Below are 19,412 nucleotides of genomic sequence, written 5' to 3'. Positions count from 1 at the left end.
GGTTAGAATTAAAAGAATCTAGTCGCCGTGCTGATTAAGCTGAAACCGCAATCGTAGTAATTAAATCCGGTATCTTAATAAAGCGCTTGTAAATTCACCGCGGATTAATTCATTGGCTACTGAAGCAGCTTGAGTTTGTGTGTGTGCAGCATTCAGTGACTATATTGTGTTCTAGAACGTTTCGATGTCTCGTTAAGGCGCTCATACGTGTGTGCTGAGTAGTCTGTTGAAGCAATTTTGTTAACCAGACTTTGTGTAAAGAGACGTCTGCAAGATGACCGATTACAGATTATCAGGACGAGGTTAGTATTACTATAATGTACTAGTACATATGCAGGTTATGTTGTATGAAGGCAGGGACTACTAGATATGAATGTATTTTCTCTAGTGTCCCGACCTTGTTCGCTGTGTGATCTATTTGTGACAAAGATAAGGTTGTGTTTAACACTTCAGCAAGTTAGATTGTGCCATAAATTATAAGTTGGTGTGGTAGCGTATTGTTCGCAAGTCGGGGAATAGAAGGTTATTGAGATACTCCACGCTAGCGAAGCCATAATAACACTTAAGGCGGCAACGCCCCCCACGAACTAACCTACACACGCACGCTTGCCTCCCACCATAGCAAAAACGTACTGGGTAGACCTTTAGGCTAGTTTTGTGTAGGGCACAGACCTCCTGAAGGAGAGAGTTTGTGTGTTAATGAATTCCAATTCTTCCCAGCTATTATTCATTTTTATATTACAGAATTAAGCCAGCAGTATATGCAGAATCATCGTCATCATCGCGATAGAAAGCGACACCAACAGCAACAACAGTACTATCCACAGACTGGCTACCCGATAAACCATGGCGGCTACAATCAAGGACTTGATGGCCTCAGCCAGATTCACCAAGGAGGAGGTTATTATTCTGTCGGATACGCAGGAAATCCTTCGGAAAATACTGATTATGACCTGACTCAGTCTACTGAACAAAGCTATGAGGTTCGTGAAATATTTTAACCATGTTTTTATGTATGAGTGTATGTAAATGATGTAGTCATTAAAATATGTGGGCTACATTCCTTATTGTCATACACTAGGGATATGTTGGTTATGATTGCTGTTATTGTTAAATTACTTCGATGTCATTTTGTGGCTTGTGTGTGAGTGTGCAGTACCAGAGACGTGAACCTCCCACTTACTTTGGTTAAGTGCCCTTAACCTTTTGAATATAGTTATAAGCTAGCTACCAGTTTTACTAACGCCTTAATTGTAGTTACATAACATATCTTGATGAGCCAGGTTGTATTCAAATTTCAAAGGTTTTCTGTGTAATAGAAGCTGCTGGTCTCCCCCAGTGGCATAGTAGGACTACTTTACTATCAGTTGTGGGTGTTTGTTTATGTAATGTAGCTTTAGGCCATGGAGAAGATAAGATTTCCATTTTAAGTGGTTATGAAAAGGAATCCTCTTGTAGCATTAGATCGAGTGATCCAGTTTTGGATATACGCATTTCTGTTTGTCGTTTCACACTTATTGACTTCTGTGTGTCATTTCTTTTATAATACTTGACTGCAAATATAGTTTATATGCAAGTTCTATTCATATAAAATCCCGTGCGTTGTTAAGATGGAATCCCTGTGAGAATGTGGTAATGTGTATGTTATAAATAAGTAGTTCGTACGTAGGTGACACACAGGAATTCTAGCTGCACTACACAATACTTTGTGGAAACCTTGTGCCAATTTGTAGCTTTACTAATCAAGCAGGTAAAAGTTATGCCTTCACTGCGATGGATGGTAATTCAATACCATGGTATTTACATGACAGGTTTTGTTAATTGTTTCGTCAGACGGCAGGTTGTATGAGAGTGTTTACTGTTGCCTTCTGTTGCTATGGAATTGCCATGGTGATGTGCTAAATATAAATAGTATTCTTTGTGAAATAATTGTTTTTTCGCATGTATATACAAATGGGTTTAAATTTGTGTAGAATCTTGGATGACGCATTTCTAAAATAAAACTCTGACAAGGCATACACACCCAATTCAGTGCTACACTAATTTCATTCTTCCAAGTAATGTTGAACAGAGAATCACTTGTCGTACACAGTACTACATTACTGTATTTAAAACATGTAGACAATTGAGAAGAAAGCAGATTGAGTAGTGGCTCAACCAGTTTCACACATTTATTGTGTCAAAAAAAGTGCTTATAAACCTTGTTAGCGCTAGTAGTGTGTGTGTTTGAATCCTACAAGTTCAAAGAGTAGCCCTGAGGTATGAAAATAGTATGCAGAGCTCTCCTACATTCTGCCTGTCATTTTGAATTCAATAAACTCTTTGATGTTATTCTTTAAAGAACTGCAGACACTTTGTACTCTAGATCCTGTAATATTTCATGAGCATGAATTTATATTAACATGTAAAACTATATTATTAATTTTGTCTGGTAGAATTTGTATAGCATGCACGTACATACATCATACCGTGAGCATGGGATCGTATGTCATTTGTACTTGTTGAGGTTTGAACTCATCTCATATTTTCTGGTAGGCTTATAATAGTGCCAGTTTGATCATTACAAATTTGTTTGTGCTTGTGACCAACAAATGTACTCTCGTAACTTAGTGGGGTGTTCCACAATGAGTGTGGGTCAGAAGTTATGTATTTGTGTATATGCTTGCATGCGTGTGTGTAGTTTGGAGGATTAACTATTGACCATATATCACATAATTTACACCTTGAAATATCCGTGTATTATTCATAAAAATGTACATAGCTTGAGTTTATAGTTTAAATAGTGTGATGTGTGCGAGCACAAATTGTTGGCCTATGAATAGTTACCTTAGTCACCAGAGATGGTGCTAACTGTTGTTGATCAGTACCCTTGAATGTGTCGTCTGCCATCGTCAGTTAAGCTAGTAAGATTCAGGTCTTTATTTTACAAACAGCTAAAGATAAACATGTCTTCTTTGTGTTTGATTGGACAGTTTATTTACAAAGATTATATAAAGTTGTTTTCAATTCAACAATGAATTGTTGTTCATGGCTGTTAAACTGGTACGTATGTATCGTGAGCGTATGTATCGTGAACGTAAACATCATCCAACTAATCATGTGTAACTGTGGTTAAATAAAATAATAACTACACACGTACACATGGTACATCATTTTTTAATGGCTCAGTGCTATTTTTAAAAGTTTGCGTACACAGCTTTTACGTGACTGATAGAAGACAATGTACAGCAATGTCGATGCCTTATGTAATATTAATTTGACCAATATATAACCGTGTACTGCTAATAATTGCATCTTATACACACACACGATGTTTTGGTAAACAGCTTGATGTTTTTATGTGCAGGTACATATACTATTTCCACCATTGTCTTATTATAATGCTGTTAATATGTACGGCTGTATTTAGATGTTACCATGGATATAAAAAGCCTTTAAATGTTGCATGTGCCAATTCCTTGATTTTACTCCTATCAATGTGCTAGCTGTCATTAAGTAGTTTGTAGAAGGTCGTAATTGTGAATATTTCATTATGGTTTTAATGTGTCAAATTCTGTGGTCTTTCAATCCGACAGTTTGGGTTAGGAGTGACCCTAAGACACATGTTTTTAAACAGTACACCTGTTAATTCTACTAGCACTCAATCTGCTTGTATAATGTAAGAGATTATTAAACTAACTTTACTCACCACAAGAGCTGTATATATATACCCAATTAGTTTTTTATAAATTAAATTGTCAGTTTTCATAGATAAATTGAATGAATAGCTTGTAGTTAATAAGTAATTCGTGTAGAGGTGACTTTATTTATAAATCAGTTTTGTTTGCCCCTAACGAAGTTGTGGCAGAGTTAAAATAACCAGTACTAATTTGTTATTACCTTATTGCTATGACAACATTAGTGTTTTATTTGGTTTCTCAAGGAGAGACTATTGTGAAGAATTTCTATCAAGTATTTGAGAACAAACAAACTTCAGAGAATCGTTTGTATGTGTAGCAATTAGTCCAGCGTATGTGCATAATAAAAAAGTGAAGTTGTTTGTAATAGATGTTTATGGAAGTTGCTATAGAAATACTCCACTACAACAACTTCAAACACTGTTGACCTGTAGATAGTTTATTGTTTAGTACATGTACAAATAAGGTCACTATTGGCTTGTCCTATAAAAAACAACTTAACAAACAGATCTCATATTATGTTTGTACAATGAAGATGTGAGTGTGTGTTTCAGAGGTACTAAGAACAAGGTATGCTGTTTTGTTGTGCCTTTTCTAGTTAGCATCATGAATATTTAAACTAGTGGTTCCCATCTGGTAATTGTCTGAGGTCTCTGCTGTCATTGCTTATGAATAAAGTCAGTTGCCATTAGTAGAGATGAAGTGTGTTCATGTTGTCATCTTGTACTAAGCCATGTGGTCACAGCTGTGACCGTTGCTCTAAACAAACAAGTACAATAACCATACTTGCAGGAAGTTAGAGGAGGTAATTTTAGCAAGATGGTGATCGTTCCAGAGACATGCTTTATATCATGACTTAATTGCCAAGTGTGTTGTGGTGACTTCTCACTATTGTTGCTCATCAAGTACTTAACCTAAATTATGTGCAAGTTAGTGTGAAATGTGCTGTGCTATCTGATTAAACTACCTGGGAGATCACTTTCAATGTCATTGTGAAGTTGTCTCCACCTCTTGGTATATGGTGTTTGTTGGTAAAAATATTTTATTAGTGTGGAGACATGATGGCTTGTCTCCTGCTTGGATTAACATAATAGTGCCAAATAAGGTAGAAACTTTATTTAATGTTGCTTTGGTGTATTTTTATTGCAAGTAGTGTAAAACCAGTTGATCTCTTCAAGTACAACCTCAGACATCAGCAAATGCTTGTGTTTGTGTGCATGCGTTTGTGTGTGCATGTGTGCATGCGTTTGTGCGTGCATGTGTGCATGTGTCATACAACTTGTAATCGTGTGTAGCTCACAGGTGTCGTTCATGACAAGGTTTCAAACTCACACACACATGTTTGTCTATGTGTGTGTGTGTGGATGGCTGTAGTCTGAAATCTTTGTGTGTGTTTTGTGCATTTGTCCAACAGTCTATTCAAATGGAGCCGAGATTATCCCAACTGCTTTCAGTAAAGGTTTATTAATGGTTCAGCTGCCTATTCCCATGATCTACGCCACATGAATACACTAGTGTGTGTATTGTACTGGCCACAGTAGTGGCTTGTGGTATAGAGACAGTCAATGAGCTAATACTATTGGACTGTGCAGCTGTTTGCTAGTTAAGTGCTAAGTGTTTTCATTAGCTTTCTTCATTATAGATAAGAAGTGGTTTTATGGGGAAGACCAATTGGTTATTTATTGTTATATTACTGATGTCTTGAGATCAGATGCTTTTCTGAAATTGTCGCCAGATGTTAGGTGTGCCTTTTGTGGGATTTTGAGGCAGGCAGCATTTTGGTACTAAAATGGATTTTATTGTAAATGGTTGCTGTCATTTTTCCTATTTGTTAATTTTGTTGATTTCATTATGGTTTGTTTTGACCTTAAAACAAACCACAAGAATCTGTTATCAGCTAAGTGAAAATGTTTGTTGCTCGAGGCAAGTGTTTCACACCTTTGTTTGTTTATATGCCATATGGTAGCTGTCCATTTTTCTTCCAGTATTGTAGAGAAATCGATTATGCTATTTGATCACTGCTAATTATGTAATCATGAACAGTACAGTTTTAGTACATAAATGGGCCTATGTTTTCTAAATTGAATAATTTAAGGATACAGTATCATGTCGGTAGTATTGGGTTCAATACGGCAGACTTACAGGTGTAAAAACTAGCTGAAGGATATTTTAGTGGGCTGTACACTACCTCCAAATATTTTATCCTTATTTAGGAAGGGAGTGGATTCACACCTTGGTGTTAAAACTGGTCTGTGGGCTGTGTTACTTCCAATAGTGTACTATCAGCAGTGCGATATGCAAACAACGATCATGACTCTTGTTTGTGAGTCTTTAGTGGTTACGATAAAATGTCAGTGGGCTTATGGTAGCACGTATCATCTGATAAAGACAGAGACTGGTACTTTTCAGACAGTATTATCCAGTTTCACATGGTTAGATACAGGTCTCTATTGCCCACTAATATTAGATCCTATAGTACATGTTGAAAAACCAAATAATGTATTTAACGTCTAGACACATATTCTTGAACTATATATAGTAATCAATGTGTGATGATTGACTATAGTACTGGTACAAGTCTGTGTACATTTTTGACATTGTGCTGTTAAATTACATGTTGATTCAATGTAACGTATATTATTGATATGTTTCATTCAATCACTAGGGATATCATGAGCCGAGGATGTATCAAAATCATGTTAGAGTTAAGCCCACACCTGTAGCCTATCATCGTCTTACCCCAGAGAACATTGCCATGTTAGAACAAGAAAGGTTAGTTTGTATTTCAACTGTGGTGTTTGTTTTTTGCTGAAATTTTGGATGAACACTAAACGTTTTGTGTTGTTGCATCATGAATTTATTAAAGCATACCATTTGAGTATCATGTGTCTATCTGTCTACTCCAAATTGTTTTATCTAGGAACTATTTTTAATGGTTTCTAGAGTATCTAAGTCATGACTTACTTTGGGTACCCTTAGCTGTTAATGGTGATTAATTATGTTGTGTCATCGTTTATTATCTCCTTAAAAGTATTTTATCCTATTTCATTGCAAGGAAAATCCTTAATAATTCAATCATGTGAGATTTCCTTGAAATACTACATCATAACTGCTTCATAATAAATCATATTCAGTGAAGAGAACAAGTGTAGTTTCCTGTGTTAAATTGTCAAGAAATGTTGTCTATGAATTATCTTAGGGAAGTACAAGAAAAGGTTAACGAAGTGATGTGTGATGTGTAGGGTCTCATGACTTTGTTAAAATTCTTTACAAGGTGTAACACTAGATTTTACCTCCTGACGTTACGATCACTGGGATACTGGACAACACTGCCTTAATCATGTAATATCATGTACCAGCTTAAAGTTCATTATTGACATCACTGGTAAATTTGATATGGGGTTACTTTAATAAAAGTGTGTCCGTTTATAATATTGTTTATTTAAAATTTGCATAAATGCTTACTTTGCAGTTTGGTAGGCTCCGTAGCTAGACACATGGCTGATAATTTTTTTGTTATTCATAATGGAGTACTTAGTGGGAATGTTTCCTACAACAACCAAATGCTTTCAAATTGACTTCTTTGTAGTAACAGATTGTACATGACTGTAAAACGTATATCAGCATAATAAAATTTTCTCATTTAATTTTGGAACAAAAAAAATAGCTTGAAAAAATTGCACACAAAATTAAGTGCTGATTGCTTGTTTAAAGGCATGTACAATAAGTAGGTGTGTACATTGTAAGAAATTTCATGTGTTTAGTGGACGTTTTTCATAATGTTCTTTCTAGAACGGTTAAAGTTTCTCTGTCCCATGTAAATGTTTCCTACTTTAGCAAAAAGGTGTTGTATTTATAAACAGGATGAGAAAGTGTGTTTATTTATTAACCAATTGTCACGAGGCGGTCGCGGAATTTAGCTTGATGTGGTTTTCCTGCTGCCATAAAACTAATATATTTTTTGCAGGTCTAATGTAGATGCACCAATATTGGTTTACATTATTAATTGGCTGTCTGAATTTTTAAAATTCCATATTGTAAAGAATGTTAGTAGTGTATGTATGAGCAGTTATACTCTGCAAGCATTTGTTGGGACTTATCGCTTATCCCAGGCTTCAGTACATCCTATTTCTGATTGTAGAGTCCCTGGCTATTGTCAGCTGAAGCTTTCTCTTGTTTTGTGTACAACGCTTTCTCATGTACATACGTTGCACTGCCTGGCTTTAAATTTATAAGGTTATGGCTGTCGTACAAGTTCATAAACTTGAGAAGCTTATCAATTTTTTTTTGGGTTATGGGACATCATCAACATAATGAAATAAAAAATGACTGTTGATTAATTTAGATTGTGTATGTTTTCTAAATCCTCAGTGTGCATCAGAAATGCCTGTATTTGCACAAGTGCTCCGTAATGAAAACTCTACCATTTAGAAACTGTGTTGATATAAACACGTTGATATAAACACGTTAAAATAAACAATCTTATGATTGCGTTTGAAGATAAAAGTTAGCGAGGACTTGTAAAGTGTTTAGAACTCTTTTGTACTCAAGTGGGCTTGTAAAAACATGTTTGAGTTTAATATTGTTGCTATAGTATGGTCATCTTAATTGCGTCCTGTCTTAGATTGTGTCACATTATAATGAAGCTAGTGCATTAGCTTTTCGCCTTGGTGATTATAACTACAATGCTACTTGTCTGGATTGTTATGAAAAATTTTCCATATTGTTTTCAAATTGTTACTCATTTAAAAGGCTTTCTCTCATGTATTTTGTTACACCCTGGTTATAGCGGTAGCTTTAAATTAGATTCTTTCTTTGTAATACAGTTAGGTTATCTTTAGTGAAGGCACCATACTAAAAAAAGTCAATTCAGTATTAAATTTCATTATGTATTTCTTTGTTAATTTGACTGTGTGAAGAAAGCATGAAAAACGTCTAAAGGTTTCCGTACTTTTTTCTGACAAATTTAGTAGATATCAGGTTCCAGTCTAAGTCAGAACAATACGAACCTTACCAACTTGAATTTCCATGTTTATTGCCATCCATTTTGCAACACTGCCCCACCTAACTCTAGTGCTTCCTTAAATTACTTGCTTCCTTGTGGAGTTATCTTGAATTGTATACACCCTCTATTGTTGAAAGTGATGTGAATGTGTTGGGTAGAGATTGGTCATATCTAGTGTTTGTAATATTGAGTAATCTTGACTGAACAGTGTGAAATATAAATAGTACGCAGCACGTGCATGCGTGCAATAAAACTACTGAATATAGTTTAGTGCAGATATGTGATCTAGTGTTACCGTAAAACTTCAAAGTAGATTTAGTAACGAGCCCTGCGGCACAGTTAACCTTCTGGCTTAAAAGGGCCTATCATGTAGAAAACACTTAGCCAGAAAGTCTAATAATGTGTACAAGTATTTGTCCATCTTTTGAAGTGTTTGCATTAATGTCCTTCTCATTGTTATTCACATTTCTCTACACATTTTGTAATCTGATCCATGTTATTAGCCTTAACTGGCATTGTGTTTTGTTACTTTTCAAACTAAACTACAAAGTTTTCTTCACAATGCAAAACAAATTGGAGGAAGCGTCCTTGTTGATTCATGACATCGCACATCGTATTCGCACATCGTATTGTGGTCATCCTGCTGACGGCATGGCTTGTGTTTTTAATATGACACGTTCTCATACTTAAAATAGTTCAATTATAAGCCTGTTTGCTTTGTCGATACTCAGGATGTATACAATTGGATGAATTTCTAACACAATGTGGTTCTTTCAAAAATACTGCATGCTTCTTTCTTGTTTATAAGGATGTAAGCTATAGGTGGTAGACGCTTGTCTCTGTGTTTTGTATTGTATAACGTGATTAGCGTATGCTGCACCTTTACAAAACTTTTATTTTGGGAGTGAAGTCTTGATATTCTATTGTCTCAAGTGCATCTTCATCCTTTGGCTTCATATGTTTGAGATAACAAGGTTACCAAAGAACAAAGCCATTTGGTACTCCAGCATAAGGTGAACTAGCTGTGTCTTTTGTAAACCCCACTTCATTCTTTGGCTAACTGTGGCTAGGTAATGTGTTATGCCATTATAAATTTTAGAGCTGTGCAGTTAAGGGCATGTGCCAAGGCGTTTGAAGTTCAAGAGTGCATTCATTGTTCACTAACTCAGCTATATATTATTTATTTATTGTACCTGGCTAGGGTTAAGTTAGGTATTAGAACTATTATAATTTGTTAGCAGGATATTAGCAGTCATTCAGTGGGAGTTTCATAGCATTACTTTATAAGCAGTTATGGTAGCTATACCTTCCTGTGGGGGAAGGTTTGTGTAGGAATATTGTATGGTGGTGGGTTGATAATGGGAGTAGAGTCTGCATCATTCTAATTCTTAACTCCCTTGCCATGAGCATTTCTCCCTCCTGTATAAAACCTGCTTCCTCTTCCTTAAACCCCACTTAACTGTAACTAAATTTTTTGTAGGGACACTCTAGTTCATCAGCATAAGGAATTCAAGGCTAACACGGACTACTACCGAAAAGAACTGACTAAGTTGATTGAGGAGAAGAATTACTATGAGTCTGACTCACAAGAGGTATTGATTTGTCTGTGTATGTTAGACATGTACTTGAAGTAATTGTCTGAGTATTTTGTATTTGAACTAATTAATTGCGCTAGCTAAGTTATTGGAAATCTTTCAAAATGTACTTAATCGGATAATGGAAAGTGCTTTAGATTGTACTGAGATTTCTCGTCTTGCGATGTTCTGTTTGCTTTCTTTTGGTTGTCATGTAGCTAAGACATGTTATGATTTTACAAGTCTTGGAATCTCTTTATTATCATACTTCTTATTGTCATTCTATGCCATATTTGCGGTACACTCAATCCTTTCATTGTTTTCAATCAGTGTTAACACTTGAATTTTTGTATTTGAATTGCTCACTGTTTGGGACAGTCCATGTATCATGTTAGCCAATTTGTGTAGTAACTCAATCTGTGTGCCAGTCATGTATCTGACTGAGATAGATTGACACATCATCATATTGCCTTTGTGGTGTATTAGTTTGTAGCCAATTGGAAGTACTGTTCTTTTTGATCATAAAGTTTGCATGTGCGTGTATGTAGTATGTATGGGAGTGTGTGTATGCGTGCATGCGTGCGCGTGTTTGTGGTGTGCTCGCTTGTGTGCGTGTGTGCATGTGTATGCATGTACGTACTTGTAAGTGTGCATGTACATGTCTACATATTAAATGTTTTTTTTTGTGTGTTTTGTATATTGGCTACCAAGTAACCAAGGACAAAGACCCGGTAATCCAAGTCATGGTTATTATAGAATAATTACCAACAATCCAGTTAGTGGAAATTGGTTTATTTTCGCTCCACTCATCCTACACCCTGGAGTAATGATGACATAATTATTTCCACTCAAGTTACAAAATGTGTGGAATTGCAACCAATAATATTTCAATTTGGCAATAACTCAGGAGGTCATATGGTCATATCTTTACATACTACAATAGACCTTGTGATTTAACAGGAATTTTGTCATCCTGATCAATTTGTAGTCATTGTTAGTAGTAAATTCACTCAGTTATGGTCAGCCGACATCTCATGGGACTTTAGTAGTGCTTCAGCAATTGTCTAGCATGTAGCTTAGCTCAACTCTTACAAATCGTGTGATAGTTCCTTGTACGATTAAACAACCGTAGCCTCCCTCTGTCCATGTACCATATGTATGGTGGTTTATGCTGCAAAAAAATTTAATGCTCTTTCAATTATTGGAATTCTATCTGCTTACTACATAATGTAGTGTCTAGCGAACTTTATTAGGGTGGTGCAAGCAGATGTAATCGTGAGCTATTTTAAGCTGTAACACTTTGCCATTGTGGTCACCCATTAGTTATCTGTGCAGTTGTGAGACTTCTTCTTTTGCAAACACGGGCATGTGAATATTGCTGCCACAATGCGGTCATCTGGGTTTGTAAGGCTTCGTGTAATTCGTTCTTAAGTTGAATGCATCAGTTAGCACTGCTCATTTGACAGGAAGCACTGTAGTTGGTAGTTGTAATAGAAGCTTTTACCAGTGTGTAAAGTATTAACTAGAATAGAAAAGTCAAGAATATTTAGTTTCTCTTGATGCCTGAAAAGCCATCTAAAGACAAGGACCTTGGACAAAAAGTGAGTAATAAGATAAACACCGTTAATTTGTAATCAAAGGTGATTATCAATTGGACACCATTGCTATATGGTTGGGAAGGTTATGCAGTGCCGGGAAGGTTATGCAGTGCCGTGCAGATACCACATACTGTGCATGCCCTACTGCATATTTCATTAATTTACCTGCTGCCACCTTTCTAGTGGGTTAGTAAGTGGCCACTGAACAATATTCACTGTTTGCATAACAGTGATTTAAACCTTGCCAAATATCCTAATTGCATTTGCTCTCAAGAGATTAGAATGTGTTGCTATGATAATTGACGTAGTTCTGTCGACCTTGTGCGGTAAACTGACTCGTGTTTTAGAGCTAAAGTGGTTCTGCCAGCATCTGCTAGTATTCAGTAGTGCCATATGGTTTCTGTACATAGCTTTAGGCTGTCTTTCACATGGGTGCTTGCATACCCTGTACAAATTGTGTACTGCAAACAAGTTGCATGTTACTACTGTTTACAGACAGCTTGTTTTATCACACGCTGTGAATACTTTTGCAGCTAATTCTATAAGTGTCCTTTGGTTGAACTAAGTGATGATTTTTGTGTGATGTCAAATATATACTAGTGTCCGATTTCATGCTACGTAAATCATTTTTGAGCCAAATTTGACATGACGCATTACTTTTTTTATGTTTATACGGCTTTCAGGAAATACGACTGGATCATTGACCACATCACTAAGCACTTGTGACAATTATAAAATAATTCAATCTTGTCGTGTTGCTTGCGTATAAAATTTCAAAAGCAATTCTATGAATGATATTTGTTCATGTACTCTGTCAATTGTAATCATATGTTGATAATGTTATGAGAATGTACATAACTTGTATGTTGCTACATGCGAACTACAATGACGTGTATGATGTTTTGTTTATCTTGTTCAGTTCAATGAGCTCCATGTTAAAATGACAAGGCTGATGCAAGAAATGCAGGCCAATCTCGGAAGTCAAGAAGATATTAACAGAATGGAAGAGCACCGTCTAGCACGAATCAACCAAATAGATCGCCTAGTACAACAGGCCCAGCAATTTCATGTAAGTTATTTTACTGACATTCATGTTGCAAGTGTGCATGTGCACCCACTGCACGTGGCAGACATTGAAGAATTTATGCTATGTCTTTCATGGGTTTGTCTTGAAATTCAGAATTTATAAATTGTTCCCCAGAGCTACCGATGCATTTTGCTCAGTTAAACTAACATTGCTAGCTAACCATAACTCTATTCATAGACCTAACGAATGACCTGGTAGCTTTTTCGTTCTCAAAAAGGAATGGTTGTATTATAATAAAAGAGAACTTGATAGAGTGCCATTTACTGTTGATCCCATAGATGAACTATATCATGTTGTTGACTACTTGTACAGTTGTTAGACCATGTCGATTGCTTGTTAACTGGGAATGGTTAATCCAACATGGCTCTCCTAAATGTTAGCATTTTTTCGACTAGTACCCTAAACTTTTGGTAACAAGACAAATAAGGATTCATTTAGATGTCCACAGACCATACCATAATCCTTTTTGTACTATACCTTTTTAAAAAAGCCACCCTCATAAGTTTAGGAGTTCAATTGTTATCCCGTTTAGGAAAAACAGTTGTTGTCAAGCATTAGTGTAGTTTGTTAGCCAGCTGATGAGTTTTTGATGAGTTCCTTTTGGTCTGTTAGTGCAAGTTAATGTAGCATCAGGTTTTGTTAAGTATCATGTGAATCGGTTTTGAATATGTCAGCCAGTGATTGTAGTATCAGGACACACAATAAGAAATAAATAATGTGTGAGTTCTACATTCCGATACAAGTCTATTTACCACAGTTTGCAAACTCTTACACTCAATACTTATTACATATTATGCCTTTACTGAATGGCTATACCAAGTGTGCGTGTTGTGCTGTGCGCGTGTGTGTTTCCATCTTTGTAAGACTTCCCAGTCAGATGGGATTTATGTGTGGGTACATTGAGTTTGGATTTAATTGATTTAATATGGTCATATATGTTGTTCTGTTTAAGGCAATTTGTTTATAATAAAATAACATTTAACCATGGTAGTTTAATTTGCCATCCCTTCAACAGCCAGCAGTATTCATGACCCTTATCAAGCCTTGTTTGGTAATTTTAAAAGTGAAGCTAGCATGCCAAGTTAGTTGTTGTAAAGAAATTAATTTATGTGAATTATTCCCATAATTAATGAGATCATATGTAACTGAAAGAGCTACTAAATTTAGAACATAGTTTGGTTAGTAAACTTGTATCCACAAGAATTCATTCTAAATTGAGTATGGGGGGTCTGTGTTGGCTAAATCTACACATGCGTTCTTCTTTTACATCGAACTTATGCTGATTTAAATCATTTGACTTTGTGTTTACACTGGTTACTATGAAGTGAGGTATTAACCACATTCTATTAAAGCAAAAAGTCCTTTGTGAGCCTACGATGCTTTTCGTTTGGCAGCAAACAAGGCGATCACAATCTCGCTGGTAAGCATAACCCAGCGTTAGTCTTCAAAGGCCAGAGGACTTTCATCTAAACTGTCTGACAACAAACATACGAGATGAAATGTCAAAACACAATCACTTGTTGATCTGATGCCAATTACGTGCGCCGTGAACATGTAGTTACGCTACAACGTTCTATTTTAGTTTCTAGCAGTTTGTGTGCCAAGTGTTGCCAAATAAGTTAGAGTGAAGTTAATTGAGGGTAACTGTAATAGGATTGTTGACTATGGAGCTTAACAAGCTGGTGTTAATGCTGCCTTTTCTATCAAACAATGTTAAGAATCTGTAAACACCATTAACATCAAATACAATATTGACAAAGGGTCTATTGAGTCAGTTAGCCAATGGTCTCAAGTTAGGTATTCGCTACCTTACCGTATAACCCATCATGCGCGAAGACCTCCAGTGCTATACCACAAGTGAAAACTTACATGATCACTATAAATGACCAGCAGCCTTACTAGATTGCCAGTTGTTGCAGTTCACTGACATCAGCTGTACTGTTCTAAGTCAAAACGTTGTTGAGGGTTGATAAGCTTTATGTTCTATTGAGACATGATTGACACCATGAGCTATTCTCATTACTGGTGCCAGAAGCCTATGTCTAGATGCTTGGTATGCAAGTTTGTGTTATTTGATGTGTACCCTTCTTAAGAGGATAGTTCTTTGTGTACTAGTAGTGATCGTAGTATGAATGTTGATAGGATAGTGTCAAGCCTTTGTATCAGCTGTAATTACATATCTGTAATGGTATGGGCTGTATATAATATTTATCTTAGTGTATTTATCTTAGAGTATTCTTGTATTTGTAACATATGTGTTGTGTGTGTGTGTGTGTGCAGTTGATGTGTGTGTGTGCAGTTGATGTGTGTGTGTGGTTCTGAAAGCGTGAAGTGTTAAACTTACTAATACTATTAATACCTATAGAATTTTGATGACACTAATGTGTATTTTAATGTGAGCTATATTGAGCATAACCACCTCTGTCATTATGTCTCTATACAGTATACCATTAAGCAGAACACTTAATACTATTTATTATTCAATTACAGGCTGATCACAGGCATGGACGCACAAGTTATGACCCTTCAGAGAGGAGCACTTATGACAAAGAAACTGCTAAGTATTTATTATCCTCACAGCGGCAATCTCATGCCCTAAGTGACAGTGGTTTGAGTACAATTCATGTTGACAGTGACCACACCGGAGTGTCATCGCGGTATAGCAGTGAATCTCATCACAGTAGAAAGAAAGTAGTTCATAGTCCAAGTACAGAACTGGGGTCTGGTTCAATGACTCACTCGTCGGAAGAGAGTAAAGCTCCTTACAGTTATTTACCGCCATTTTCAAATCCTCTTGACCGGTCCATATCTCAGGATGACAACACTATGATGCAAACACCTGAAGATAATATTGCTGCAGCACTAGCACTGGGCACCCAGCGAGATCCTTATGCTCTTACCTTAAGCCAACCATTGTCAGCTTTCTACGATCCTGTTGGTACCTACCCAACCTTATCCCAACCCAACGAAGACAGATATAATGCTCAGTTTGAGTACCACAGTAGCAAGCCTGATTCACCTTATGCTTCCAGTAGTGAGAATAGTAGCATGGCTTCATCTTATTGTAACCAGTTACGATCTGGGCCAGCTAGTGAGGCATCATTCTCTGGCTATTCTGCAAGCAGTCGATCGACTGTATCATCAGCTTCCAGCAGAGGTTCTAACTACCACCGATTACCAAGACCACCGTCTATGGCTAGTTCAGCTGACAACAATAGTGTTGGGGGTCCAAAGCGGTCTCATTCCGGGCGTAGCAGTGACTTTAGACCAGACCTTCGTATGATGCCTCACCATCGACCACGACATGCTTCATCTTATGATGATGATTCTGCCTCTTCTACTTCCTTCAGTGATATTTACCACCATCAACGTATGCCCAATTCCTACTACCCACACTATGAGCCAGAGATGGCTAAGAGTGGCCGACAGAGGCACGTGTCCTTGGAGGACAAGCATAAGAAGGGTCATCGAAGAAGCAAGAGTACTGGCAAACAGAAGGGAGAGGAAGAGGAGTGTGTTCTTAAGTTGGACATGGTGTTATCAATCTTATCTCTCTTCACAACTAAAGAGCAATCTGATTTTGAGAAAGTTAGACTGTTGTCGGCAATGTCTCAGTCGGCTACTACCTGTAGTATTCTCCGCCAGTCAGGCTGCATCAATATGTTGTTGGATATTCTGCACAACTGGGCTGCTAAGGAAGACCCTAGCCACCTAATGATCAGACAAAGTGCTGGTGAAATTCTCCGCACCATTGTAGAATACGGAAGTGATCCCAAAAGGAGAAAATATGAACTAAGTGTTTTAAAGTACCTGGAGAGATTGCGTATTCATTCAGATGAACTGTTTGGCTTTCTTGTGCGCATCAAAAGTGGTACTCCCATCAATGAGATTGAAGTAGAAAGCTTGCAGCACACTTGTGAAACACTGTTTCCACCAATACTTAAAAAACTTAGTGCAAAGTCTTATGAAAAGAAAGATTACCGTCCGGCGATCTTGAATCTCGGTGGATTGCAAGCTGCTGCAGAACTTTTAGTTGTCAATTATCGTTTGTCAACAGCAGTCAAGGGTGATACTCTGAGCCAAAAGCTAGTCACTCACTCTGTAACAGTTGTCACTGTCATACTTAATATACTTGTCAATCTTACATATGGAGATCTGAAGAACAAGGCCAACCTGTGTTGTATCCCAGACTTTCTGACAGCTTTAGTCTATCACATTCGAGGAGGCAGTGAGCCAGTCATTGCCAACTCTGCCCAGATTCTTCGTAACCTTTCATGGAGAGCCACCCAAGAGATCAAAGATGCTCTGGCCCAGTGTTATGCTATTGTTGGACTGGTTGAAGTGGCAGAAAAAGTTGTCAAAGAGTCTAGTATCCAGCACATCACTAGTGCTCTTTGGAACCTCTCAGCTCATTCAGTACGCAACAGAGAGGAGATCTGTAAGTGTCCAAAGGCTCTCCCAATGTTAGTCAAGTATCTCACCTACAACAGCCCATCTGGGTCCAGTGCTGTAGTAGAAAATGTTGGGGGCATCCTCCGCAACATATCAGCTGTCATTATGCAAGAAGAAGAGTTTCGTCAGAAGTTAAGAGACAGTGGATGTCTGCCAAAACTTGTTCAACATCTCAAGTCAAAGAATAAAGTTGTTTTAGCTAATGCTTGTGGCATCTTATGGAACATTTCAGCACGATGCCCAGAAGATCAGAAAATCTTGTGGAATCTTGGCTGTATCCCACTGCTTGATGTACTAAAGAGCTCCCAACATAGAAATGTTGCTGAATATGCTAGCAAAGCTCTCAGAAATCTCCTTGCTTATGGTAAGACCAATGGCCTCACCAGTCAGTCAGACATAACTGCTTATGGACACAACACCAGACGAAGTCTGTACAAGAGAATGTCATCAGCTGCTCATGTGGTGATTGCTCCCAAACCTCACACTCCTCGTGACTCTGAAGCTGCTGGTCTGAGCCAACGTAGTCGATCAACAGGCTTTCCTAGAACCAGATCTGATGCTTCCACTTCTAACACTGCTGTGGTGCCCAGGAATTCTCAGTCTACCGATCGAGATGTTCCTAAACCTATACAACGGTCTGACATGGGGAACTTTAGTCTCAGCCAACCATCAGGACCATATGTTCAGTACTATGACAATGAGGTGGCTCCACCAGAGATGCAAGACCATTACAATCAAGTAGCTCATTCTGTTCAGCACATCAATGCTGTACCATCCAGCTATCACGATGGATCCAATGCTGCTGACCATGCAAGCAAGGCTAAGAGAAATGACCCAAAGAGAAAGAGACAAAAAAATGTGAAGTCACGTGTCCGCTACGCTACCTCCAGTACTGACCCAGATAATGACTTTCTTTCTGTGAGTCAAACCAACTTCAGCGAGATGCCATCTGCAACTAGTTTTTACAATGGCATGTCTCATGACTTTACTGACTCTTACCCCAACACTAACAACAACGGAGACAATGGGCAAGTGAGTTTCGCTGGTGAAGGTGAGGCTGAAGAAGTATTAGAACAGAATGGACTGGTAGACTCTGAAGATGATGATGACAGATTTTTATCCAGACAACATGCATATGCTTACAGCTTTCACTCACCTCATCAGACTCATGCGTCTAGTGAAGCGAGCATGCCAGTAAGACCGATTTCAGCTAACAGACCAGGCTCTGCCAGCTCAGTGAAGTTAGCAGCAAAATACACACCAGTTCGTCGTAACAGTGGTCCTTACTCTCAGTCACCAACCAAGGGAGAGAGGAATAGTTACGAGTTTGAAAGTGAGCTACCTCATTCTACTGCTTCACAAGAAAGTTACTCACAGCAAAACAGCCAAGACACCATTGTAGGCTTACACCAACCATCTAGGCTATCTCTTTCCAACAGTTCCCAAACAGATCGGGGTGGCAGTGATCCCAAAATTTCCGATAAAACTGAACTACCATCAACAACTGAACAATCAAAGAAATGGTTAGGAGTTTTACGTTTACCCGTGCAAAAGAGTAGAAAACCTAAAAGAACAAGCCAGCACACAAACGATCCAGCTGAGGACATGAAATTCACTGACTTATAAACAGTTTTTTGATGACAGAAACAAAAAAAACTTAGACATTGACAAAGTTAAGTTGTTATGTTTCAGTCTGAGTGATCGTCTGTTTTGTAGGAACATGCCTCACTGGATTTCAGCTAATTATTATTTGTTTGATGCTTTTATAATTATATTGTTTGTCTCTTTGATCCACACTTCTTATTATATAATTATGTAGCTTGATTTTATAGTTGTACTAGAATCATAGCTAACTGCACATTGTTTTGTAACCTCACCTATACTACACATAATATTCCTTATAAGCACACACAAAGTGGATTTTTAGCCTTGCAAATGTTATTGCTGTTATAATATTGTCACAAATTAATTTTATGTTTTATGATTGCTGTGATTTTAACTCTTGGTAATATAATACGG

General features: G+C 37.4%; 1 protein-coding gene across 4 annotated transcripts; it reads left to right on the top strand.

Annotated features, from left to right (window-relative positions):
• The first annotated feature begins 87 nt into the window (after positions 1-87).
• On the top strand, positions 88-19,392 carry LOC136239090 (adenomatous polyposis coli protein-like). Of its 4 annotated transcripts, XM_066029827.1 has the most exons (6): positions 88-302; positions 745-983; positions 6,343-6,449; positions 10,163-10,274; positions 12,774-12,923; positions 15,432-19,392. In XM_066029827.1, the coding sequence occupies exons 1-6, from the start codon at positions 275-277 to the stop codon at positions 19,017-19,019; spliced, it is 4,224 nt and encodes a 1,407-aa protein (XP_065885899.1). In that variant the 5' UTR covers positions 88-274; the 3' UTR covers positions 19,020-19,392. The 4 variants fall into 4 exon arrangements, with proteins under 4 accessions (XP_065885899.1, XP_065885900.1, XP_065885901.1 ...); XM_066029828.1 differs by lacking the exons at positions 88-302; positions 745-983 and adding an exon at positions 4,208-4,247; XM_066029829.1 differs by lacking the exons at positions 88-302; positions 745-983; positions 6,343-6,449; positions 10,163-10,274 and adding an exon at positions 11,703-11,857.
• The last annotated feature ends 20 nt before the right edge of the window (positions 19,393-19,412 follow it).

This window comes from Dysidea avara, chromosome 11, assembly GCF_963678975.1.
Source record: "Dysidea avara chromosome 11, odDysAvar1.4, whole genome shotgun sequence".
Classification (NCBI taxonomy): Eukaryota; Metazoa; Porifera; class Demospongiae; order Dictyoceratida; family Dysideidae; genus Dysidea; species Dysidea avara.
The sequence above is the reverse complement of the archived record's forward strand: the minus strand, read 5'-3'. Positions and strand labels throughout refer to the sequence as shown.

Excerpts from the sequence above, each read along its gene's own strand:
- LOC136239090 (XM_066029827.1), top strand. The coding sequence starts at position 275 with ATGACCGATTACAGATTATCAGGACGAG. Across the intron at positions 6,450-10,162 it reads GCCATGTTAGAACAAGAAAG|GGACACTCTAGTTCATCAGC; the intron begins GTTAGTTTGTAT and ends AATTTTTTGTAG. Across the intron at positions 12,924-15,431 it reads AACAGGCCCAGCAATTTCAT|GCTGATCACAGGCATGGACG; the intron begins GTAAGTTATTTT and ends ATTCAATTACAG.